The sequence below is a fragment of the Pelecanus crispus genome, chromosome 13, assembly GCF_030463565.1.
Source record: "Pelecanus crispus isolate bPelCri1 chromosome 13, bPelCri1.pri, whole genome shotgun sequence".
In the NCBI taxonomy this organism is placed as follows: domain Eukaryota; kingdom Metazoa; phylum Chordata; class Aves; order Pelecaniformes; family Pelecanidae; genus Pelecanus; species Pelecanus crispus.
This window is the reverse complement of record NC_134655.1, coordinates 3,508,114-3,535,383: the sequence shown is the minus strand read 5'-3', so window position 1 is coordinate 3,535,383 and position 27,270 is coordinate 3,508,114. Positions and strand designations below refer to the sequence as shown.

The following is a 27,270-nucleotide window of genomic DNA, read 5'->3' as shown; positions in this document are numbered from 1 at the left end:
CTGCAACAGAAATACTTTGTGTCTTAAACTAGCGGCAGCAACAAATTCTGTTGTTCTCCTCACTGCAATATAACAAACATACTGATTTACTAACAACATATTCCATAGCACAACTCCTCTGCTTTCATACACTGGTATTTTTCTGGTGGTTCTCAGATAAAAATGCAAAAGCTATTTACTCACGACTTTTTTACACACACAATCTATGTACTGACATCAGACTCCAAGTTAAAAACCAGAACATTACAGAGATCTGTTTACCGTATTCTGAACCAAGTATTTCTCCTCTGCAAGCACAAATTGGAATTACATGTTTACATCGTGGACAGTATTTCATAATGTAATTCAACATTATTGAATCTAGTAATTGCTTTAGATAGCTGTCTCAGCAGAGCATTTAAAGAACAAGGTTTATTTAGTTACAAACAGGTAGCTAGCTACTGGGTGAGGAACACCTTTATCTCTCATTGAGAATATTTTTAATATTAATGATTTAATGATCAAAACCTGCATTTTGATATTTCAGCTGAGTAATAAATGAAGACTGTCTTAATTCACAAAGCCTAGATCTGAACATCCCAAGCAAAGGGGGTTTGGATCAATCTATGGAGTGGATTCTGGACCATTCCTGGTATACAGACACTTAACACCTTTACAAGCAACTGATGTTAGTGCAGTATCTGACACACAGTAATTTTTTTGGTGGTGTTAGATACCTGCAAAGACTGAACTGTAAAGATTTTAAAGGTAGTCTACAAGACACCACCCCAACTATTCGGGTTCATTTAAGGAGTGCTACTAGATATTGGCAGTGAGCACTAACTACATTGCCGCCGCCTTAAAAACGAAATATTTTGGCAAACACCACATCACATTCACATCATATTCAGATGTTGCAGGAGTTTTTGGCTTAGGAGAGGTTGGGAACGAGCAAACCTGCCAACCCATTCAACCTGCACGCAGACAATCTTAGTAGTAGGAGTGTAATCCATTGGGGCACAGATGTATAGAGTTAAATGTGGGAATGATGTTAGAAAGCAAACCCCCAAAAAACTCTGTTATCTCTGCCTTGCAGGAATCCAGATCACAAATGGCGAGCTGATTTGAAGCTGGGAGCGTGAAAAGCTGGAACCAGATGTTTGTAAAAAGAAAAGGCATTTGAGAGGAACCATTTCCAGCAGAAGGCAAGCTATGGAAACAAGAGGGAGCCTGGAAGTTTTGAAGGAAAGGCACATCCATCTATCTGCAAACACAGAATCTTCAGTATTTTGCAGATTCAGTGATTTATAATTTTTTAACACAGTACTAACCTTGACTATGCATAAAGTAGCCTGTTATAAGGCTGGGAAATAAGTTTCTGGTTCCTTAGTTTCCTTAATTGTATTTTGCCAAAAAAAAAAAAAAAAAGCTACACTGCAAGCTTCATGGAATGGTGACACAGCCCTGTTTGCAACCATTAACTGCCCCTGCAACATTTTTTTTGGTAAGTCTAGTTTTTTTTTTTTAAAAAAATAGATACCCTGGAAATAAACTGCAAATAAACTAGCTTTCTACATTAAAGAAGAAATACACCTGAAACGACCTCCAGAAATGATCAGTACACGCACAGACTTCTAGACAGCCGTTTTGGTTGTTTTTTTCATTTTGCTTCATGGTTTTTCTTTTTTTTGCTTGGCAGGGGTGGGAGGGGAGGGGCAAGTCTTTCACAATGCTGTGTCATCATCTTCTCCAAAATCTCCCACCAAAAGTGAGTGCTTATCTGGTTCATTAAGAACTATGCTGTTCACTGAACGCTTGTCTGAAAAGAGGGAATTTATAGAGGCTCTACTGTAGTTGATGATCCGATCCATTAAGCTCAGTTTAGGAGAGCCTGTCCCAGTCTCATCGATTCCAATGTGGACACTGATTTCTGACGGGCTCTTGTGCCTCATTTGGCCACGGGCCCGGAACTCGAGTTTCTCAGAACTTGGTTTCTGGTACCTAAGGAAAGGAAAAAAAAAAAAAAAAAAAAAAAAAGACAGTAAGTTTCAGGTTGAAGTAAAGTACACGAAAATATGGAAAGAAACTAGCCTACATGCTATGATCACGCACAAGCCAGAGACATTTGTAATTTGATCGATTATACAGTGATGAAAGTTTCCAATTTTGCAAGGCTACTATGCAACCAGAAGCTAATTCAGTGCTTTTTGGCCAGGACGCAGAGGAACAGGTAAAGCTGACACACATCGCTCAGTATTTAACTGCTTCGGTGGTGCTGAGCATCTGCAAAATGGATCTACCGAGACCGGACCACTGAAGCTATCATTTACCAGCTCTTCTGCTCTCCTTCTTCTGAAACCTCATGTGTTAACTAAATAGCGAAAGATACCATTCCCACCACAGTGCTACACTACTCCTAACTGCGGAGTAAGGAACAGCAATGCAGTGACAAACGCGGCAGCTTGGTTTACTTACTGCAACAACCCTCGGCGTCAGCGTGGCGTTTACAGCTGCACTGGCTCAGAAGCCAGCATATCCTGGCAAGATTTCTCACAAATATACCAAGGCCATTAAGGATTTTTCTATTTTGAACACAATTCTGATTTGTACATCTCTTCACATTAGAAATGACATTTTTAAACGCTACTGCCTGAAGCACTTTGGACCAACTGACTCCTCAAGCAAGAAGAAAACCAATTGCTGCTAAACACAGACCTGCCCGAACTGTTCTTCAAAAAGCTTTGAAATCTGTCATAGTCCCACACTTATTTTCTGCCACTCAAAAGTGAAAGACCTGAGCTTCAAATCCAAATTACTAGCCACAAAATTGTTCATACTCACATCTTTAACAGCAAAGAAGAAAGCACAACAGAAACAGAGGAGGCAGCCATCGCTGCAGATCCCATCCAGGGCTGCAAAACCAAACCAACGGGCAGGAAGACACCTAGAAAAATAAAATAGCAATTAAGTTCAGAGCAGGAACACAGCATTATTCATATATTAACACATACAATTTCACATGAACTGTCTAATTTTAGTTGTGTTTCATTATAGAATCATAGAATCGTTTAGGTTAGAAAAGACCTTTAAGATCACCCAGTCCAACCATTAACCTAACATTACCAAGTCCATCACTAAACCAATTAAGGGTAGAGTACCAATTTCATGTTTCCTGGCTTGGTGGCTGGATCATGTTAATAAATAGGATTTTAGTTGTGTTAAACAACAAATATTTAACACACATGTAATTGTGTTCTATCCCAGCTAGAACCTACAGGTGAGTACAGCTGGACGCGTCACTTCCGCAGTCTGAAATTCAGTGGTAGGCATGTCTTGCCTGCCTTGCAGTGAACTGCTTGTTCACAGGATCAGGCTCATTCAATAAACCTTTTATCTTAAAGTTATTTTGATGTGCTGAGCATATCCATTATAGCCATAACGTGGGAGGAGGACAGCTCACAAATATACCACTGCAACGTCCCCAGGCAGAGAACTCTGCACTTACTGACAGTCAGGAATAATAAAAAAAACCCCCACCAAACCCACCAGATACTCTTCCACACCACAGTAAGTCACTGCAGTCTTCTACTCCCTAAGCACAATGTTATTACTGCAGGGAAACATCCACATACCAGCAGCTATGGGAACTCCAATGAGATTATAAATGAGAGCAAAGATAAAGTTGATCCGGATCCTTTTCACAGTTTTCCTTGATAAATCTATACTTGCTACCACATCCATCAAGTCATCCTGCAAGTTAATATGTTTATTGGAGAAGTCAAAGAGAAAAAAAACCACGTACACGTAGTGTCATCATACTCCTATTTTAAAGCTAACCACCATACACTGGATGTAACAGACTACGTGTAGTAAGTATTCTGTAGACTGCTCTACTTTGTCTGCATAGAGCCCATACAATCGGCGCCCATCTTATTCCAAATGTCATCGTAATCTAAACAACGTACACAGCACCATGCAGTACAGCTCTAGACACCGACCACGATTTCTGTCAAGGTGGTGTTGATCTGTAGGAAGAAGTGACCATAACCTTGGAGGTACTGTGGTACGTTACTGAAATATAGTTTACGTTTGCCAAAGGTCAGGCCACTTTTTCCTCCTTCGCCCACTCTCAAAAACTTTAATTATCCCAGAATTTGTAGTACCCAGAAAATGGGTAATTTTCCTTCACAGGATAATTACCAATACACTAAACAAACGTGATGAAGACAATCTCTTCTCTGCTCCAGTTCTCCTGGCTTATGAAGGCTGTACACCTCAGCAGTGGTCTGAATCATTCAAGACATCCTGGGCCTTCTAACCCCTCTTATCATCCCATTTTAATGAAGCACTCTTATTTCTTACCCTAATTAGAACCACATCAGCTGCCTCAATGGCTACATCAGTACCCGTGCCAATAGCAATTCCCACATTGGCCATAGCAAGAGCTGGGGAGTCATTGATACCATCTCCAACCATGGCCACCCGTCTTCCTTCGTCTTGTAACTGTTTCACTTTGGCTACTTTGTGGGAGGGAAGAACCTCTGCGAACACTTTGGTGATGCCAACCTAAAGAGAGAGAAAGTACAAAACTGTCTTGCAGCTCTTCTACTCGCTGTCAGAGCTTCTGCCTTTCATAGTGTGGCTAGGAAGGCTGAAGCCCATGTTATCACTCATGAGCTAAAGACCAAACCCATCCGATATGAAAATAGCTCCAAAGTTGATGCTGCTTCCGTTCAAAAAGGCTTCTTTTGTTCCCCCTTGTTCTGAATTTGTTTACATTACCATTTTTCACAATAGACCGGTCCTGTGCCAGCCACCAGCAGTATCAACGTGACACAGCGTGCCTCCTGGAAGTGGGTTGTAGCAAGCTTCAAACCCAGACACACATATAACCGCTTACCTGAGAGGCAATAGATCTTGCTGTTTTGCTGTTGTCACCAGTCATTAGGACAACTTCTAATCCCATACTCTTCAAAGTGTAGACTGCCAGCTCAGCTTCTGGTTTCACAGTATCAGCAACAGCTATCAAGCCACAAAGCACTCCTAAAAACAGAAAGAAAGAGTGTGTTTGTAATAAAGATCTTTACTGCTTCAAGAAAAAAACGTAACTTTTTTTCCCCAGTAAGGTAAGACCAATTCCAGAAACAGTAATACCGACAGTAAAAAGCAGAATGAGAACAGGTACCAGGGCAGCAATGTTTAAGGCAATACAGAGCATGGACTGTCCAGCAACAAAAAAATTCCTTTTTTCCTCCTTTCTTCCCTTTTGCTCTCTTTCAAGTCTCTGCATTATGTCCAACTCTCCTGTCAACTAAGAAAGGCAGGAAGAGGTCTTTCTCACGTGAAAGCGTCATAAAACTAGCTAATGATCTCTTTTCATCCCATTATGTGCTTCACGTATAACTGCGCTGACATTACTACTTATTACTTTGTATTTAAATAGTGACAAATCAAGCTCTGAATAAAAAAAAGACAGCATTGAACTTACCATCAACAGCTGCTAGAACTGCTGTGCGACCTCGCCGCTCATGTTCCATCATGGCTTTATCGACTTCACTTTTAACAAGGAGGCCATTTCTATTCATCCATTCCCGGTTCCCAATGAGAACAGAGTATTTCTGAGAAGTCATAGTAGCTGAAGGAAGAAAATACAATCCCACCGTCATAGGGATTACCAGGAAGCTTCCCTCCAGCTAAGCCTATGCAGGTTCCCCTAGTATGCACCGAAACATCATTACAGAGAATCCAAAGAGAAAAGTCTTTCTCAATGCTTTCTGCCCTACCGATCGTTTCATGCGTTCCTGACAAGACAGACACTAACATTTCTTCAGTAGTGGGTAGTTACCACATCAGTGGACCAAGAATCACAGCTCAAAGGACAGTAAAGGACCAAGTCCCTTTCTCAGTGCTTCTAATTTATATCTAACAGCCCAATATAGTTGAAAGATCTAACAATGAGCTGTTCTTGATTGAAAACCAGCCAGTCGTGCAAATATACATAGTTTTGGCTAGCAAATGGTAACGTGGGACGAGCAAAGTAAAAACAGAGGGAGATGAAAGACAATTCCTGTATGATTTTCCAGTCCCATATTCAACACCTAACTTCAAATTGTATTTAATCAAAATGTCCCGAGTGATGTGTGAGCCTGAAATAAACTGATGACCAGCTATTTCACATGTGCCTTGATGCAAGCGCAGTTCTCCAGGGCAGGAAAAAGTGACCTTATTCTTAAGGAACCTAAAGACAAAAGCAAAAATTACCCATTTTACTCTATAAACCAGAGTTAGCTTACTTGGTAGTTCAGCATCAATAATCAAAGCAGGCTGCACTGATTCGTCCATATTTTCCTCAATTTTCACAAGTGTCACATTTCTAATATTGTTTTCTTCAACCATTTTATTTTTCCTGTAGAGTAATGCTTCAATATTGGTGACTTTACAACTAATGCCGCAGCCTGGAACTACCTGAAAATCGGTGCACGTCCCAAGGGTTTCCGAGTTCAGTTCCTAAAGAAAAAGGATGCAAACTGAGAATGTTTTTAAATATGTAAAAGCATGCTGCATTTACAAACCTCACAAAATAAAGTGCAGTCACACTACCTCTAACAGGAGCAGAGAAACATTCAATCATCAAAACGTAAGTTTGAGTATCCAGTGCATCTAATACGGTATTAAGTGATTTATGCGGCTCCACAATTTTCAGCTTTCCCAAATAAATAAATGGATTACTTCCTAAATACACAAGACTATTCATACACATTAAGCACTGCAAGAGAGGTTCTTTCGTAACACAAACTACACTTTTCCTGTATAAATAACTTACCTTTTTGCAGTATTTTGTTATTGCTACTCCAAGAGGATGCTCGCTATTACTCTCGGCGGTCCCCACTATCGCCAGCATTTTATTATGTGGCAGTTGGTTACCCTCCACTAGAAACTTCACCTGCATCACTTCTGGAGTGCCATGAGTAATAGTACCTGTTTTGTCAAATACAACCACCTTTACCTGCAGTAAAACAGGAAGACTTCATTCAGTGAACAAAGCTTTCACATATAGCTTCCTCAGCAAACCACCCCATTTAACGAGACTTACTAACGCGTCCCGATCGTACATCACTAACGCGTACCGACGTACACGTAAGGATCTGCTCAGGCAGCAACGGGCAAAATGCCACCGGCAGCAGCCTTTAAAGTTCTTGTAACTCTAACCCAGCTTTCCTACCTTGTGCGCCATCTCCAAGGGCTCTCCCCCTTTGATCAGTATGCCGTTCTGAGCTCCCACTCCAGTACCGACCATCACAGCTGTCGGGGTGGCTAATCCCAGAGAGCAGGGGCATGCGATACACAAGACTGTGATAGAGGCTTGGAAAGCAAAGCGGATGATCACTTCGGCTGCAGAAATGCTCTTATTGTAACCCTAGCGACAGAGGGTTTATTTTAGTAATAGAAGAAATTGAACAATAGAAACAACGTATTCAACTACACACGGCCTTTGTTGTTAAAAAAAAAAAAATCTGCAAATATACAAGCTAAAGTATTAAAAAGGAAAGCACAGGCAAATTATGCAAAGCTAAGATTAATGACTGAATTAATGAGCAAGTTCTGCTCTGTACTGCATAAACCTGAAATCTGTTTTATTTATAAGACATTTTCCTAAATAAGGTACCACAGGCTATGATAACTCTTTTACGCTGTAACGTAATAAAAGAAACTCTATCAACAATATATACAGTAACAAAGAAAGAGGAGATGAAGATTGCTTTCCTGGAAACTAATAAACTCTAACCAGAGATAGTAATGACTCAAGAAACCTGTGAACTAAGCAACCCTCGGGGACAAGTTAAGATCCTGATCCACCTCTGGCATCTGCAACGAAGATGAATTCCATGGATTTCAAAGATGAATTTACACAGAGCTAGGCTAACAAAACTAGATGCAGAATTGGAGCTTGTGACACAAGGGACTTCTTTTCCCCACAGAGAAGGAATGGAAATTGGGACATTTTGGTGTTTAGTATTTACTTTTTTTAATTCTTTTTTTTTTTTTTTTGTAAATACTAACTTTCAGGAGTCAATTAATTACTGCAGATTCTCTTTAAGTATAAATACAGGAGTGATACAGTGTAAAAAAATCGTGTAATATGAAAAATGTAATAATGACAATAACAATAATAATCATATAATATTTATAGTCAGCAACTGCCTGCAAGGATAATTCAGAAAGGGAACCATTGAAGTCGAACAGACTTGTAGGTTAACTTTTTTTTTTTTTTTTTTTTTTAAGTGTTTCAGAAGGTGTTTAGGGAGACTTACTTACCAGAAAGTATTTTTCTACTATTTCAAAATCCACAAATCCAATTATAATCCAGGCAAAAAGGGTAACCACAGAGACAGCCACAATAAAAGGAACGAAGTAGCCACTAAGTTTGTCTGCAAATTGCTGGATAGGAGCCTAGGAAGGAGAAACACGTCAGCTCCAGCAACATTAGGCTTACTCTCTTCTATGCCTTCAGACACAGATATAATCGCAGCTTGTTTGCAGCACATTTGGCCTACCACACTTTCTAATTACATATTTACTTAATAATACGATGAGACTTGGAACAGCAGACCGTACCAAAGTCCTTATTCAGCAAGATACTTCATTATGCAACTGCAGTTGAAATCTAAACGTTCTTAACCACTCCTCAAATGATTTGGCATGCTGATGCCTAAATGATAAGACAAAACCCAAATGCTTAATTTGATAATACTCTACCTTTGAGGTCTGGGCCTCCTCCACAAGTTTAACAATCTGGGAAAGAGTTGTATCAGCTCCGACATGGGTTGCCGAAATCAGTAGTGATCCATTCTGATTAATAGAACCTGCAATAACTGTATTGCCAGGTTTTTTAGTCACGGGCATTGCTTCACCTAAGAGAAGGTCAACAACAAATACTAAGTAAGGTGTATTTTTTAGCAGTATTATAAAAGCTACTAACTCCTAACATGCAATTAGAAGAGTGAGCAGAACATCAACTTCAACTTCCCTTCTTCAGATATGTTTAAAGGAAAAGAAAAACATTTTTACACTTGCAAAAAGCAACTGCTTACCTGTGATAAGAGATTCGTCTACCATAGAGTGACCTTCAGTAACACGACCATCCACCGGGAATTTGCCTCCTGGGATCACTTTGACAATGTCACCTCGTTGAACCAGTTCGACATCAACTTGCTCTTCGCTAGAATGATGTGTAGTGTTTTTAATAAGAGATTGTTAACCGAAGTTACCCAGGCAAAAGGAGTTGTCACTATACGCAAAGCATAATCCCATTGGTTGACATTGTTAATGTATACAAAAATTGTCAGAAGAAAGGCCATTTTAAAGAGCACTACAATTATTTTATCATCGTTTTATTTACTTTCCAGTTGAGAAAAATCCACTAATTCTCTTATCGCAGCAAAAATTAGCAAGATTTCAATAAAACAAATCAGAGCAGTGTTAATTTTTCTGCATTTTAACATTTATATCTGGCAAATCTCTACCAGCAAATCTGAAGTTATTTGCTTCATAGGTCTACAGAATGGTAACATTTGTCTGTGAATTAAGCATATTAACAGCAAAAAAGGAACAACAGAAAAAGCAAATGACAAAGCAAGATACCTTAAAAGAACGTTATCAGGGCCCAAGGTAACAATAGTAGCTTCAGTAGCTTGTAATGAAATTAGTCTTGCCAGTGCTTCTGATGTTTTACCCTAGAATAATAATTTTCATATTTTTCTGACTATGCTATTGAAAAAAAAAAAATGCTGGGTAAATGACAACTGTGTATGTTGCAATTTACCCTATTAAGAAAATACTTTCTGCAAACAGACTTATATTAAGTCATTTCATATTTTTACTAGTTTGGTTACTGAAGATGATTTTACAACAAAGAAGGTTAAAAGATCCTAACAAAGCTTTTTCATGGGAATTTTTTTTTTTTTTTTAAAAAGCTATGCAACATTCTGAAAAGATTCTTAGTGTCTTGCAGCTTGTAGATATCCCGGGCTTTTATTTTCCTTACCTTTGCAACATGCTCTAGCCACCGGCCCAGCGAGATGAACACAAACAGCATAGGAGGTGTGTCAAAGAAAGTTACAGGATTTACTTTTGCTTTCTCAGCCATTGCAACTAGAAGAATAACGAACGAGTAGACAAACGCAACGGAGGTTGCCAAAACAATGAGCACGTCCATATTTGCAGTTTTGTGCTTCAGTGCTTTGTATGCCTGTATATAGAAGTGCCAGCCTCCAAACACCTGTAATGAGAGCATCAGCTGTATTTTACACACACATTTGTAACACGCAGCAGCATTTCTGTAAGAGAGGGAGACACCCATTTTATTTGTGTTATTTGCCTTCTCCATCTCTTCCTGAATCGTTTAGGTTGGAAAAGACCTTTAAGATCATCCAGTTCAACCATTAACCTAACATTACCAAGTCCACCACTAAACCAATTAAGGGTATAGTAGCAATTTCATGTTTCCTGGCCCAGCTCCAGCCGAGGGCTACGATCTCTACCACACTACTCTCAGGTCTTCTCAGCTCCACGCAGCTCCACCAGCTCCTCCCCGTGCCCACCAGTGCGGCTCGGCAGGCTGCCTCGGATGCTGCTGGCTGCATGGCGGCTCTACACTGATCTGCCTGCCCATACGGTCCCTAGCACTGCTTACTTTGGCAAGAGCAGAAGCACGTAGCAACCTCAAAAGCATTTTGAATCAGCATAATTACAGTCACTTTTCAAATTTAATTTGTTCATCGCCTTCCATTTTGAGTGCTTAAGCCCAATAAACTAAGAGTTGCCATATTCCCACTTACCTGTACGGGGACACAGAGTAAAAATGACAGAAAATTCATAACAGACAATCCCGGTAGGAACTGGTATTCCAGGATCATAGAGGAGTGAAGGGCCTCCATCTCCTCATTGCTCATGTTGTGATGGGCGTGAGCATCTGAAAGCTGACTGTCCATAACCATCATGTAAATCATCAGCCCCATGACAGGAATACAGAAAACAAGACTCACAACAAAAGACCTTTTCCACCTGAGATTAAAAAAAAAAAAAGAAGAAAAAATTTGTTTTGCAGTCAAGTGCTGGATAACATTTTAGTTAGCAAGTCTGCACAGTTACCAAAAAAATATGTAACTTTACTGTTGATTAACAAAGAAGAATCAAATATGTTTCTAGAATCTAAATATGTTCAGAAATACTTACTGCCTTATTTCCTGTTTGTGATCTAGATGACTAGCAGATCTATCTTTTTTGACTAACGAAGTAGTGAAACCTAAATCCTAAGGAAAAAAGCATAATAAAAAAGAGAACAGTTAATTTTTAAAGACACTTCGTGCTCATATGAAGTTACTGCCAGATTATTGATGGTGCCACCCTTACATCTGACTTACTTTATTAACATTTCTGATATGATTGTTACTAATTTTTAGTTACCTTGTGAAGAGAGAAAAGCAATCTGATGTAGAAATCGACCTTTCTAGAACATTAAAATACTATTCTAAAATGTGCCTTTCCAAAATGGTTATTCCTGAAGCACAGAAGTAGAGAAATTGAGGGAGAAAGCCAAGAAACTTATTTCACTTCTCTCCTGCTACAGTACTCATGGATGTGCTTTATTTTTGGGCAAACCTACAGCTGGTATCTTCAACTCTACCACACCCTGGCTTTCCTAGTATTTCTGTTTAAAAACTTAGGCAAAATCATAACAGAGCATTGCTTTTGAGCCAGAACACACACATTATCTGCAGAAACCAGAGAGCAGATGGAATAAGAGAGACACATTTTTTACTTTAATAGTCTTGCCTTCTCTTCTGTTTCTGGGGTAACTTTGAATTCAGAGCACACTGGATATTTTATGAGATTTGGTGCCTTCATGAAACTTACCTTTATCACTTGCATAACATCTCGAGGACCTATAATCTCAGGATCATATTTAATGTGAGCTTTGTTGGTTGCAAGAGCTACCGAGCAGTATAAAACACCATTAGTCTTCATGAGGGTGGATTCTATTTTGTGTACACAGGAAGCACATGTCATTCCCCTCACCTGTAACATAAAGGTTCCTTCCCGTTATCAAAACCACAGGTTACTTGGTAAATGCATCTTAAAAAGAAGGAAAAGAAAAAGTGCTTATGACTATCCTGAATTACTTATTGCACATTTCTGGGGTCTGAAGCAGCGAGATGGAGCAATCTAGTTAAGGATGAGGACTATAGAGGAAACATAGCACAGAGACAACGTTATTAAGCTCTGCTACAGCTCTGCTGGCTCTTCAAGCTCAGAGCTGGGGTACCGAGCTAGACTCAGCTACCAAACAAACAACAACAAAAATCAAATTCCTGCAATAGGCAGAGTAATCAAAAAAACCACAGGAATATTTCTCTGACTTCAGCATAGTAGTGAGCCAGCAGTCTGCAGGACAAGATATAGTTTGTGATGCATACCTGACGTACTCTTAGACTTTATTTTTTGTAAATTAAGCTCTGTTACATGATTAACACTTTAGGAAGTGGACGCATACACAAGCACATCCAGTAGATAAAAGTAATAAAGACGGGGGTGGTTGGTTTTAATTACTAGCTTACAACAAGTTCCAGAATTCCATCTCCTTCACCACAGTTTTCCATTACAGTAGCTCCAAATCCCAGTTCCCGTATGAGCTCGGCAATAGCTGAAGGCTGTATGACAGCAGGATTATACCTCACTTCTGCCTTTCCTGCCATTAGGGCAACAAGTATCGAATGTATTCCTAGAAAACAAAATGTGTGCGTGGCAGATTATGCTTAAGAAAAACACTGCATTTACGGTAACATGATGGCACAATAACAATTTATTGAAATTGAGAAAGCTACCATAGTATAGGTACATATAAAGAAAAACATCATCATTTTTTAAAGATACATCAACAATGCAACAAAAGCATCTAAGTGTAGGTGCGACGGATGAAAGTATTACTCTGCACGGAAAGTATTACGCTACACGAGTTGTGTATTTTTAACAGTCTAAGTACGAACATTCAATCTATGCTACATGAAAAGATGATCTATTTTTATTTAAAAGAAGTTCTTCTAAAATACAGTTCTGCATATTTTTCTGATCTGCATTTAGCATTTCTAAAAGCCTTCGCTTCAAGAGAGAACATGTACAAGAAAGGGTAGATCTAACAATGTGCAATCCTACCGTACGCTAGTGAAAAGGATTTAGATTCATCCATTTTCTAGGATCAGAAAAATTAAATTCCAGGTTAACTTGGAACACATCCATCTTCATTACAATAATTAAACACAGTCTACACTAATGACTCTTCATTACATCATAGCCATGCAACTATTTGCTCCTGCAAATATAATCATCACACTGACACAAGACAGACCTAGTTGTCCTGACTCGCAGAGCTAAAATTAACTTATGTCTCTCTAATCCATATTAATACTGTCCCTCTCTAATACCTCCCTTTCTAATACAGGCATGCATACTTCTGCCTTTAAGTTGCAGACCTGGGCATGTCCCTCCAGTAGAAAAGACTTGTTTTAGTTTCAAAAGGTTCTGTATCTGATCCCTATATTCTCTTCGGAGCACTCCATCTCCTGCTTCTGCAAAAGCAGACTCCAGCCAGCACGCCCACGAAGCAGCAAGAAGGACATCGTTTTTATCCTATGAACCAACAGCGAGCAGACTATGTTCTCACCCATGAAACACACCAGCAACGGTACTTCTCGACAACCCACACATTAAAAATGCTGCACAAAAGCTAGATGGATTCTCTGAAGGAAACGCTTAGAAATTTAACAGAGTAGACCGACATTCATCTTACCGTCTTCTCTTCTCAAATTTCTCTCAATGTTGGCTACACATGAAGCACATGTCATTCCTGTGACTTGGACGTAGCACTTTGATATAGCCTTTGTCTCTTGCCTAGCGAGGTGGGTTGGTGACGCTTTGGAGGGAGGCTCGGGTTTGTGAGATTCCAGCTGCACTTCGGGTGAGGGCTGAGCTATTGTCACAGGCGGTTCTGCCTCTGCTGAAAAGGAGATTGCACTTCATGACATTAGGAATAGCCATGGCAATGAGGCATGAGCTGGTACTGCACCAGCCACAAATACACATTGCTGTAAATTTAGACAAAAAAAATGGTAATTGTACGTGCCTTGTCAATCAGATTCATCCGTCTGTCAATTAAGGGTAAGCAAAAGAAAAGATGACAAAAGGGTTGGGCCACTGGTTAACTTACTGTTTTGCTACTATTTTTCCTTTTACCTTTCCTCATTGTATTTGTCTGTTCTGCTGCACACCCTTCATCCTCTTCTGTAGGTTGCAAGCTAAACCTCTGCATTGCAACCTTAGTTTTACACACAATTTTATTGACTTTACCTGGGGCACAAAGCTGAATTTGTAAGCAAGTGCATGTTTCGTAAGCAAAGTCAGTGGTTTTGACCTTAGAGAAAGGCTCTCTAAGTACAGACAACTGCTTCTTACAGCAGTTCAGGAGGTGCTATGTTTATGCAGGAGCAGTATGAAAGGAATTAAATGGGAACACCTCACTGGGTGGTGCTTAGCTGCCTGCCAGGGTTATCTCACAACAGCACGATCTTAACTTCCTCAGTGGTGCCCACACCCTTCAGATTCTTGTCACTCCTCAGTCACGCCTGAGCCTGGAGAAATATCCCTGCACTAGTTACTCCACAGGAGCCAAGTCTTTGATAATTTGCTAGTAAAGAAACTTCAGCGCAGCAATCCGTAATATTCTTCGCAGCTAGCAAAGCTCCAATTCCATATTTGTGCCATGAATATTATACAATAGCAAACTGAAGTACCATTACAACATCTGCATTTATCTGACATATTTATATTTCCAGATATCTCAATCATTTTTAATTAATCTGAGGTATTAAAGGACATGCACGTATATTTAATTATCCCACTGACAGCGAAGATATAAAGCTTCTCTTGACAAGCACGAAGTATACGTCAATTGCCAAATTTCATCTTGGGTGGTACCAAATCCTAAACAGAACTGCACAATCCTTTCAAATTTAAAAGTTTAGTATGTCATTACCTGATAAAGATGCATCAAATCCCATATCCTCTATCGAGGATCGCAAGTCTTCTGGGCACGTCTGCAGAGGGTCGTATTCTATAGTCCCATTACGATTTGCGAGAGAGACATGAATAGATTTTACACCTGCCTTTTGGGATACAACCCCCTCAATGGACTGCACACAAGAGTTGCAAGTCATTCCATCAATATTTATCACAACAACTTGAGTAAGTGGCTGGCTAGCGTCCTTCAAAGCTGGATGAGGAGATTTTCCCATGCTGGCGTCTCCACTGAAAAGTGCTGCATTTTCATATTCGTCAGGAAGGCTGACTTTAAATGTCTCTGGAGACACCGCCTCTATGGCTCTTCTCAGTACGTCTATGCTAATTAAGTTTGGGTTATACTTTATAATAGCAGATTTCTTCTCTAATGAAACAACTATACTTGTTACTGATGGGAGTGCTGATATGGTACTCTGAATATTGAGGACACATGAACGGCAGTGCATGCCATCGATTCTGAAGACAATTGTCTTTGTATCATTCACATTTGAGTTTTCTTTCAGCGCCATCTCGGAGCCTTTGGTCTGAACGTTCCTCAACCTTTCCAGGTCAATAGTGCTGAGCTTGAGGGGTCTAGGCTGCTTTTTGAAAGATGCTGTGAAACCCGCAGCTTCAATTTGATGTTTTATTTCTTCTGCTGTAATTAGATGAGGCTGGTAGACAACAACAGCTTCCTGATTGTCCAGGGACACTGAAAGTTAATCAATAAAAATAAGTGTGCATTACTGCCCTAAGCATAATAAGCACGTTGCCCTAAGAACAACAAATCCTGTCAAAGCTTTCCAAGAATGCTTTAAATGGTCAGAAATGTAACTGCAATGGAAAGGAGATTTAATTGGTTTGGTAAATATAAAACAATTTAGTTGTTCACACACTTTTTCTCTAATACTACAACAATTTTCAGCTCCTCTTTTCCTCAATTTTTTGCCCTTTTCCCAGGACTTTCACAAATGGCATTACTATTTCTTACTAAATTTATCCTTTTATCAGGGGTCTGTGGCATTGCATTTATGCCAAAGCTATTTATACAGATAATTTTGTCTTGCCTTTTAGATACAATCACATATATGCCAATATTAATTTTTAATTGAACAGAACATATAAACTAATATTAATTACAATGCAAAAAGAGACATCTGGTATTAGAGATTTCTATAACTGGTAATAAAATTGTGGAACGTGACTACTCCAGGCTCCCTACCAAAATACAAAGCAACCACTGAATACTGTCACACCTGCAACAGCAACAGCCTCACCACAATTTGGGCCCCTTTCTTTACTTCTTCACAACATGTAACTAAATACCTGGTACCACAAAGAGTAACTGTCACACTAAGCCATCTAATCTAAACCCAAGATGTCTCCACAATGCCATCAGAGAACAGCATGGTCAACTTCAACTTACATAAAAACACACTAAGGTTTTACCTTTAATCCGCTGAATTCCTTGCAATTTGCCAATCTTCCCCTCAATGGTGCTGGTGCAGGAATGACAGGTCATCCCCTCTACTTTCAGGCGCAGCACAACGCTACTTGCTTGAGACCAGCTGGAATCTTCACAAGTTCCCGGTGTTACCTCTGGTGCCGAGATGTTTAAATCTACCCCTGGGACCATTTGGATAATCTGCTTGCCGTTTGTAACGGAAGAAATGAAAGTCACCACTGCAGTTTTTTGATCGGAGGACATTTTGACGTCCACGATACCTTTGTTCTTTAGTAGTGTACTACAAATCTGTTTAGATGTTAGAGCTGACTGAGTAGGAATGGTAAGAAAAATAGTGTCAGGTAAAACAGGTTGTGGGTTTGAATCAGCTAACGTAGCATCAAATCCCATGTCATATATTGCTTCCTGCAGTGTTGCTGGAGTCTGCAGTTTTGAGTCATAAATGACGACTGCATTCTTATTCTCTAGAGACACCTTGCAAGGGAAAAAAAACAAAACAATTTAGCAAACTGCAATATTAAGAAATAAGAACTAATAACCTGCGTGAGACTAGAAATAGCTTTTACTCGCATATATTAGTAATACACGTCCAGTTAATTTTATCCATCACTACTCACCTTGAAGAGTAAAGCTATACCAATAGCCACCATAAAGTAACTTCTCATCTGTGCAACAACACAGCAAGAAAGAACAGATTTTCCCCGCCCCCAGTTTCAGAATCCTTTACAAGTCTGTCTAGCCACTTTTACTTACGACATCCAGACAGCATCAACACATTTAATGAAACTTCCAGAGCCAAACTCTCCCAAATTATGACTAACCCAGTTCAATCCCAAAAGCAAAACAGCCCACAGAAAAAATACCGATCACATGTACAATTCTGCAGTTCGCAGTAATTACCCTTAGGCTACAAGGATGGAAGAAAACACTCTGAAAAAGCCCACAGATTTAAGTAGCAGTGAAAGGAGTCCAGTGTTTCTAGGCATCTTAGGCACAGGCTGTTAACGTGCTATGAGCAATGAAGTGCAACAGACTTCACAGAACAAAATTCGGTTTCGAAATTTAATATATGACAAACATTAAAGCTGTTTTTCCTCTCTCTGTACATTTTGGTGATCCAGAGACATCCTGATTTGGTACTAACCTTTCACATCAGATGGTACAAATACCCTCAATTTAATTTGCTCCCAACTGATGATATATCAAACACAATTATTGCAGTTTCCAAAAGGGAAAGCTGATGCCTGCCAGGGGCCCAACACATTATCATTCAATTCTATCTTTCCTCCGGGCAAAGGTACAACCTAAAGACCACAGTCATGATTAAATTACACCAGGTAAATCATTTTAAGAACCACCTTTCTTCATTTTTGTCCCAATTACGGGCCTTAGCAGAATTAGCAATGTGGACATTTATTGGTTTCATTGCAGCTGGAGGCAAAATAACCTACATGCAGCTCTGTTTGTCTGTATTAGCCATCTAACGTTCATCTCCCTTGCTGACCTAATTCATAATCACTAAGCAAACCCCCATTCTACTATTCTCAGAGATTTTTCTGAAACAAATGATCTGGCTAAGTTGAAGTTCTGATGCTGTAATGAGGATAATTACTAAATATGACCTCTTAAAGTTTCCTGTAGTCCTGTTCTACTCAGACTAAGTTATTGTAATATATTTTCTTGCCAAGAGTAGCTTTAGAAATAGTATTCAGCTTTGGGATAAGGTATTTACCTTAAAATCTAAATATAAAACTCTTAATACTGTCCTTTTAAAAACCTGCTTCATTCCTTATGTAAAAGACACTATGGTATGCACACTGTCTTCAATAAAGTACGAACGTCTCCTCCTTCTCCTATCTCAAGTCATCTCTATATTCTCAGAAATTAGCTGAAACAATAAAAATGCAAGGTTGACGAGATTAAATCTTTTGCTAGAATCAAGGAGAAAGGGAGCATTCTGATGTCAGATTATTTGGGGTATTATTTTACAGGCTGCTTTTAGCCTTCATTTGACTTCATGCTTGAGGGTACCAAGTGATTTATCTGACCATACCATGCCACAGATGTTAACAGTGGTATCCCTATTTCTAAAACAGTTTGTTCAGTGATCCAGGGTTCTGGTGTCAAGAGCATAGCCTCGTATCACATTAAAGCTCATTAAAGCTGAAGGAAGATGAAAAATGATGTGTCCTGTAAATGTTGCTGCTGTTCACCAAAAATTTCCGTGTGTGTATGTGAACACCTACTGCAGGCAAAAAGGAAACTGTGCTAACCAGTGCATCATTTGCCTTTGTACAGAATGGTGCACCACGATGAGCCCTTCAAAATCAGCCAGAGGTAATGATCACATGCCCCCCAAATTAAGACAGCGTACCCTATTCTGGGAAGGAAAGTGTTCATCTAAGACATATCCACTAAAATAGAAACTATCTTTTGATGATACCAGGAAGATATTATTTTCTTTAGAGTAAAATCAACCACTACAGGATGTTACAGCATAATTTCAGAACCTAGATACAAAGTAACTAAACTTTGCAATTTTCGGTTGCTGCTATTGATAGGACTGCTCTTTCTAGCACAAATTTGGTCATAAAAGTAATAGGAATCTCCCAGCTTTTATATTACTTCCATTATTAAAACTGCTGTAAAATGATGTATTGCGAAGGAATAATCAGCTCACCCTGGAATACTCTACAGGCCAATATTTTGCCCAAGATAGAAAAAATACTAACAAAATATTCATATCTCCTCTGAGCTAAGAAAGGAGAAGTTAAAATCAAGTCAGATCAAGGAAGTTTGGATGAAGGGCAAACCAAGTAGCTCCGTTAACAGTTCAAGACTACAGTTCTGCTGCTCCTTCTCTCATTTCCTCATGGACAGTACAAAGGAAAGGAAATGTCCTGTGCTTGAAAGAGCTAGCAAGACTTTCCTTTGTCACCTGGATTATCTGCTACTCTTATTTCATGAACCACAAGGAAACAGCTTTATTTTTCATGGTGGGCCAACTACCACATGATTAACAGGACACCTCAAGCCCACAAATGCTTTTGAACCTGTGCAAGTGACCTTTGTGTACTATCAGTTTGAAAGAAAAGGCCTGGAGGCTTGTGAGCAAGTACTGACATTCATTCAGTATAAGGGATAAGGACAGCTTGCTTTTTTCACCAAAGTTCTAGGGCTTTTGCTTTATCTTATTTAAAAATTCACTATTCTTGGCTTTTTTTGACTTTTTTCTCATTACTACACAATACTGAATTAATTGTAAAGCAGAAAATTACTTAAGAGTAGCAGTTAATCACTTAGCTCCCACTGCAGTAAAGTAAGCACTTGTTTTTCTCTTATACCAGAAATACACTACTGCACTTGTAACATCAGCTTCCCAGGAAATGTACAGAACATACTCCTTCCACATATTTCCCTCCCTTGGTGCATACTTTATCGTGGTTTCTCATATAAGAGCAAAGCTTTGTAAGAAATAGTGATGGTGTCACTTACTTTAATGCTATGGATACCATTCATCTTCCCAACATGCTGTTCAATGGTTTGAACACAGGAGTTGCATGTCATCCCCTCCACACCGATGACTATGGATTTTGCCTCCATTTTCAAATTCTATTCAAGTCTTCGCATTGCTGTTGGCCAAAAACAATTAAGACATTTGTTCTTAAATCATTTCACAAAGAATCAAAATTAAACCAGGGATTTAACAGATGATGTACTTGGCCACATGTAACTCCAGTACATGTCAAAATCTGAGCAAAGCTGAACATGAAGGAGAACTTTAGGTGTTTATTCCTACAAATTTTCAAAAAGGGAAAGTGTTTGGACATCTATTATTTGATTGGTGTTACAATCGAAATTATTAAATCGCATGCAGCAAGCTGTGATTCACTGATGCGCGAGTCTAAACTATAGGGAGAAGGAGTCAAGAGAGAAACACCAGCTCTTGGAACACCAGAACGATAGAGGACGGCATGTAAGCCACAGCGGCACAGGCGATGATCATGTTTTTCCACATTTCTCTCTTACATTATCCTACTCTAGCAAAACCAAGCGATACTGAAATTAGCCCTAGGAAGCAAATCAAGCTTTTCCCACATCTCATTCAGAAAAGTCTAATTTCTGCTCCTCTGAAAATTATCATTATTATATTTGCTCATAAAAACAAGCCCAGAAAAAAAAAAATGACTGAACCTAAATAAAATTAATTTGTAGAAATAATGGCTAATGCAAAGGACTTCTTTTGTCCAACGCATAAACTGTTAAGTAACAGAGGGGAAAAGACGGCAAAAGAAGTGATTTCCAGATTTTTTTTTAACCTTGTGAAAATTTGCATTGTTTTTTTCCACTGACAGAGAGGTTAGTGACCAGGAAAATGATCACAGTCAACTGCTTAATGTTTGCTTGCAGTGGAAGCAACAGCAAGTTTTCATGAGTAACTGAATAAAATTAAGCACTTGCTTTTTTTTTTTTACCCTGGGGACTTAATCTTGGAAACTAAATTACATTAAGTATTAACAATGTTTAATTTTTCTTGCTCCTTGATGACATTTCAGAACTGTTCCCTGCTACAGAAAGTCTGAAATTGTCTGGGTTTGCTTTGAGACATGCCACAAACCCTGTAATACAAGGATGTTTTATCATAGAAACAAGTTGACTTCATTGACGCACAAAACTAAACGCTGAAACTTGATCAACAGGAAGTAAAGACAGTCTAAACCTCTGAATTAGTGAAGTTTCCAATTGATGAAACATATTTTTCCTTTAACTGCATTTTGCGTGAAAAGCCAGGAACACACCACAAATTTCTCTCAGCTGCTAACCTGTGGGAGAATTTAGCTATAACTTCCAGGTCAAAAAAGAAAAAAAGTTTAAATGTGTAAACAACATGAAAGCGAGTAGTCTGAGAAGTTGATTTTAAAGACTTATTTTCCTAATGCATCTCCTAAAATCCTCAAGTAACCAGCTAATTCATCTAAACTGTGGCATAAACCTTTGTATTCTGACAGGCAATAAGAGTTTTGTTCAAGAGCTATGCGGTAAACAGCTAGACAAATCAAGAATTAGCGCACATTAACGATAAGCACGGCTAATGGACAGGAACATTTGGCAAGGCATGAAGGAAACCTCGTAGCCATAAGGACTTTGAACACCTGTATGCAACAACGTAGGACCCTTTTTCACCGATACTTGTGCAGAGCCGGAGCAGCGCTCTCCCAGATATTTAAGTCTGATCAGAACCCTGAACGACCCGCGATCCTGAAAAGCATCAAGTATTTACTCTGAATGTATCGTAAAGCCTAACGCTTCATCCTTCCATTGCAATCACGGATGAAGTTAGGAAGCGTAAGGGCTGCAAGCGCAACTCGGGATGGTCGGTGGCTGCGGGATCGGAATCAAAAGCTGCGTCCTGCTCTCGCCCTGCGTCTGGATGCAGTGTCCTGGTTTCGGCTGGGATAGAGTTAATTTTCTTCCTAGCAGCAGGCACAGTGCTGTGTTTTGGAGAAGAATGTTGATAACACGCTGATGTTTTTAGTTGTTGCTGAGTACTGCTTATGCCAGTCAAGGACTTTTTTCAGCTTCCCATGCTTTGCCAGGGGCACAAGAAACTGGGAGGGGGCACAGCCAGAATAGTTGATCCAAACTGCCCCAAGGGCCATTCCATACCATACGGCGTCATGGGCAGTATAGAAACTGGGGGGGGGTTGGCCGGGGAGCAGCGATCGCTGCTCGGGAACTGTCTGAGTATCGGTCGGCGGGTGGTGAGCAATTGCATTGTGCATCACTTGCTTTGGATATCATTATTATTATTATCATTATTATACTGTTACTATTAGCATTACTATTTTACTTTATTTCAATTATTAAACTGTTCTTCTCTGAACCCAGGAGTGTTTCTCACTCTTACTCCTCCGATTCTCTCCCCCATCCCATTGGGGCAGGGGCAGTGAGCGAGCGGCTGCGTGGTGCTTAGTTGCTGGCTGGGGCTAAACTACGACAGTCCTTTTTGGATTATTTATAGCTCGGTGGGCCCATGACGCCTGAGGCCATCAAGGAAGGGATGCAACATATAGATGGGCTCGGGACGGTCGGTGGCTGCGGGATCGGAATCAAAAGCTGCGTCCTGCTCTCGCCCCGCGTCTGGATGTAGGCAGGGGTGGGCGCACGCCGGACGCTGCGGTGTGATGTGTCTCAGTGCCAGGAGACAGAAGAAAGAGCTCCCACAAAGTGGGAGGCAGCAAGAGCTTTGATTATTGCTAAGGCTGGCCAAGAAAATAGCATTAACGTGTGCACTGGCTGTACTAACCGGGCGCTGCTGCCTCGGAAGATAAAACAGTGACAGTAAGTTACTATTACTAAAGGCAGCATCATTTTATGCTGTAGTCAGTAGAAAACAGTAACAGTAACTCATCCTGGCTAAGAACAGAAATAAGACAACTCCACATTCATTAAAAAATAATCCAGCCACCAAACCAGGAAACATGAAATTAATTATACTCTACCCTCAATTGGTTTAGTGGTGGCCTTGGTAGTGTTAGGTTAATGGTTGGACTGGGTGATCTTAAAGGTCTTTTCCAACCTAAATGATTCGATGATTCTACCTGAAGAGTCACTACGGATCTCACTTCTCGCCTATTCTTCCAAGATCTGAGTTATTAGAAACACACACGCAAATATTTGTATGTAATTATTCACATATTACAGAAATATAGACCTATCACCTGACACACAGGAGAATTAGGAATCAGCAGAAGAGCATATATCAAGCACACTTCACCCGGTAGGTCCTTTCTCAGGCTCATCTGTGCACTCAGAGGTACAAGATATTTTTCAAAACACTATCAAGCTACCCCCAAAAATACATGCTTTCATGTCATCACCTTGAAATATGATCCTTACTGCTTACCTCGGCTCTTCCATAGGGAATGCTCAGTCCATATAGAGCAAAGACGTAACTGTAACTCCACAGTCAGGGAGCAATGAATACTCCCACAAGGCTGAAGTACAAATACAGTTTCAAAACTTGATTTACAGTGTGTTTTGTGAGCACAACCAGACACATACAACTAACATGAGACACAATAGTCTATCACAGAGTCAATCCGTCCTCTAGTAAGGTTTGGACAGAAGTGAATGTAAAAGCATTTCAAGTACCTGATCGACTTGAACCGCCTTGACAACTGCACAATTATTGTATTTTGAAAAAAAAAAAAAAAAAAAAAAAAAAAAAGGGAATACTTTGGCCGTGAGCTGCTATCTAAAATAATCAAAGGTTGGTAAGATGCTGCCTTGGATGAGAGTTGGGGTACAGCTGTACGCCAGTCTGAGAAAGTCTGCTGAGATCCTGTCTGTCTTGTCTGTTCTTCAAGAGGCTCAAGCTCCAGGACAATAATATCCATTATTACAAGAAACTAGGATACAGCATTAAATTCTTTTCTAGAAGTCATATGTCAAACAGCAGCCATGCACGTAATACAGTGACCTACTACTATTAAAGTGATTACAGTAGCCATCAGCACTGCTACTGAATGCCCACCAAAGCATTAAAAAAAGTTAACTGCTTATATATGTAAAAATAACATTATACTTTTTTTAAAAACATCTACTATTATTATAGTTTGTTATGGACAAAGTATTTCCTCCATTGTCTCAGTTTATTTCCTTGCCTTTCTGCTGTTCATTTCACATATAATCACTTCCACCATTTTTTACACAGTCTCATGTTTTCCTACTTAAAAGGTAACATGTGGAAAGAAAAATGGGAATTATTAGAGCTATTCTGCCTTAGCGGCCTGATTAAGTAAATAAAGTTTGTAAAGTGACTTCAAATATGATGGATGGTATTTGCAGAAGTGGAAGAAAATACTCTGATTGCAGTAATTCAGGACCACTTATAAAGCACATTAGAATCCTATTACGTCAACAGAATAGCCTATTTGTGTTTCAAGTGTATGCTTCATACAGACACGATCTTTCCTTTAAAATAAAACACATCATCTGCTATTTGTGCTTGGATTTAAATAATCAATCAAAAGCAATCAAGCTTCAACCATTCCACTACCCCAAGAAGGTTTTTTTGTTGGGTTGGTGAGGTTTTTTTTTTTTAAAGACTGCTCTCCTAGGACCAACTGATCAGGGCCCCAAGGCATTAAGCATTGCATAAACACAGTAGAGAAAATCCTGTCCTGGAAGAGATTGCAATTCAAACACGCAAAAAGCATAAAGGCATAAGGAAAAAAAGAATTTTTTTTTTTACCCCTCAAGGCCTCAAGGTATTGGGACTGAAGCCAGAACTTCCACCACAGAATTCATCTGTTGGATCCAACTGACTCTTTTTTTTTTTTTTTTTGTTCTCTGACTTTTAATTAAGAAACACTACTGGATCTATACGATACATTCATCATTAACAGCTCTCTGTTGGTGGAGAAGGCAACAAACAAGGATTTTTATTTGCTTTGTTGCAAGTTGCTAACATTTTGCATACCATTTTTAAAAACAGGCTGTTGTCTAAAAAAAATGAGCTGTGTCCAAACCTAAAGGTAGAAAATGAGCCATTTGTAAGCAATACTGTCTCTTCACATCAGTTACACTGTATTACTGAACTGAGAAACAGCACCTTCACAATCTCAGTTGTCTGTACAGCCTTACTGAAATTTCTGAAGACCAAATTGTCCGGATTTCCAGTGCTCCCAATGCTTTAAAGAGATCTTGTTCTCAGAAGAAAGTATAGGGTCAATACATAGTGACTGCAAGTATACACACACCCTTTTTCCTCCCCTTACAAAATGCCCAGGACGATGAGTTAAATTTAAAAGCTAATACATGCCTACATCTGACCTTGTCATATTCTATTTCATTTCCAACGCTCTGCCTCCCTTACGAGTGCTTCCCAGTAGAAATACTCTGGCTGAAACGTAAAAGAAATTTTCGCCATAATTTTCTCCTTCTGACAACATTAAGAAAAAATTCATGACAAGCAGCCTAAAAAATATTTGTTACACCAGTAAATTATGACTAGATGCACACCAGAGGTGGAGAAATATTGACGGTTAATCCTAGTTCTCCTTATATGTCTTAATATTTTACCAAGTTCACATGAAAATGCATGCAGAAGTCAAAAGATCTGCGTGATGCTGTGCAGCAATCCACGTCCACCACAGTGGTGGCTTGAACTTGGAACACCCCGTTTCCTCACTCTTGCCATCCATCACTATATAGCTGTGTTTGTTTTCTCCCCCCATTTTTGATTTTTTTTTTTAATATCTATATATAAAAAAAATGCATCTACACACATGTGCATATATGTATGCATCAGCTCAAAAGAGAACCTCACTGTACAAGGGACGTTTATGGTTCTGGCAGGATGCAGCTGAAACAATCAACAAATCTAAAACTTCTGTAATATCTAAAAGGCTTTCTAGGTGACAACATGTATTTTATAAGCTGACAGGGAAGATCTCAATTATTACCACTGACTGCAAGGCAAATGACTGCTAATAAATAACTTGTAATTCAAAGTTACCATGGACGTACTCTTTTAAGTGAGATACTAAGTTATGGATCACACATTGTTTTAGAGAATGGTTTTATTCTTAGCCAATGTTTTGCTCCATCTATAAAACACCTTCATCATCAATTAGTAAATTAGTACAGAACTTTAGGATTTGACGATGCAAACAAATGGCATTCCCCCCTCCTTTAATCTAACAGCTGCATATTTAGAATACAAGAAACCAAAAGGCTTCAATTCAACTACTACTGTTTTGGAACATCATCTAAAGCGGCTTCATCTTACAAAGAGCCTTGGCTTTGAATAAACTTTGTAAAAGCTTTTTGTATTCTCTACTATACTATTTACTGCTTAATAGCTTTAGAAACTCCCATTTTCTATTCTCTTTCATTACTTTCACCTGTTTTGCAGTACACAAGGCAGCAGTACTTCCTTGTCTGTATATTAACACCATCAATGAAGCAGCAGAGCCCTAGAAATAATCTGGCTCTGCAACAGTGCAGAACCGAACACGGTAGGCTATGTGTGGAGGAGCAACGAACAGGAGGCGTATAAAGGATAATTAAAACCAAAACAATACTTGGGAATAGACAGAAGTCTTTGCATGGTATTTTTGAGGTACAATGCTTGGCTTAATGCCTGGCTTAATGCTTGGGTTGCCTGCGTGCAAGTTAAAATCCAAACAGTTAATTTTCTGGAAGAAAGTCAACTAGTGTTTCTATTAAGTGAATGAAGCAGCAGGAAGAAAAGTAATTTCTACTTCCAACAGCAATTTCTTCTTACGGAAAGGCAAATTAAAGAGTGATCAAGCACAAGGTGACCGAGAAACTCAGATTCATCTCTCAACCATTTTTTTTTTGATGTGCTAAAAGCAGTCTGTAAGTAAAATATCTGAAGCAAGACAAGGTTTGATGACGGCAAAGTTAAGTCATTCACAACCTCACACTACCAAAAAAAAAAAAAATTAAATAAAGAAAATATGAGCAATGCAAAGAGGAAGTTACAAGACTTAAAAACCCAAACTCTCCCTTTACCCCCCCACCAAAAAACACTTCGGTGTTTCCAGTATGCAAGCTAACCCAGGCATCACGGTGTAACCAAGCACTGTGCAACACAAACGCGCTTTGTGCCTGTTCTAGGATCAGCAAGGATACATAACTGAGAAGCACACAATGTTTCCGGCTAAGCGTACAACCTCAGCTTT

At 39.4% G+C, this 27,270-nt stretch overlaps 1 protein-coding gene across 1 annotated transcript in view; it reads right to left on the bottom strand.

The window, feature by feature from the left end:
* Positions 1-1,383: 1,383 nt before the first annotated feature.
* The window catches only part of ATP7A (ATPase copper transporting alpha), a 28,695-nt gene continuing 2,808 nt past the window's right edge, over positions 1,384-27,270 (bottom strand). Inside the window, exons 2-23 of the mRNA XM_075720835.1 lie at positions 20,051-20,187; positions 16,540-17,029; positions 15,068-15,802; positions 13,826-14,032; positions 12,597-12,760; positions 11,896-12,057; positions 11,215-11,291; positions 10,818-11,043; positions 10,025-10,258; positions 9,622-9,713; positions 9,072-9,199; positions 8,737-8,891; positions 8,296-8,430; positions 7,202-7,396; positions 6,803-6,985; positions 6,273-6,486; positions 5,468-5,614; positions 4,880-5,022; positions 4,342-4,545; positions 3,612-3,729; positions 2,821-2,923; positions 1,384-1,980 (exon numbers count right to left, since the gene is read on the bottom strand). Of these exons, the coding sequence (XP_075576950.1) occupies positions 1,704-1,980; positions 2,821-2,923; positions 3,612-3,729; positions 4,342-4,545; positions 4,880-5,022; positions 5,468-5,614; positions 6,273-6,486; positions 6,803-6,985; positions 7,202-7,396; positions 8,296-8,430; positions 8,737-8,891; positions 9,072-9,199; positions 9,622-9,713; positions 10,025-10,258; positions 10,818-11,043; positions 11,215-11,291; positions 11,896-12,057; positions 12,597-12,760; positions 13,826-14,032; positions 15,068-15,802; positions 16,540-17,029; positions 20,051-20,158 (4,497 nt within the window). The 5' untranslated portion in view covers positions 20,159-20,187 and the 3' untranslated portion in view covers positions 1,384-1,703. The remainder of the gene's footprint in view (positions 1,981-2,820; positions 2,924-3,611; positions 3,730-4,341; positions 4,546-4,879; positions 5,023-5,467; positions 5,615-6,272; positions 6,487-6,802; positions 6,986-7,201; positions 7,397-8,295; positions 8,431-8,736; positions 8,892-9,071; positions 9,200-9,621; positions 9,714-10,024; positions 10,259-10,817; positions 11,044-11,214; positions 11,292-11,895; positions 12,058-12,596; positions 12,761-13,825; positions 14,033-15,067; positions 15,803-16,539; positions 17,030-20,050; positions 20,188-27,270) is intronic.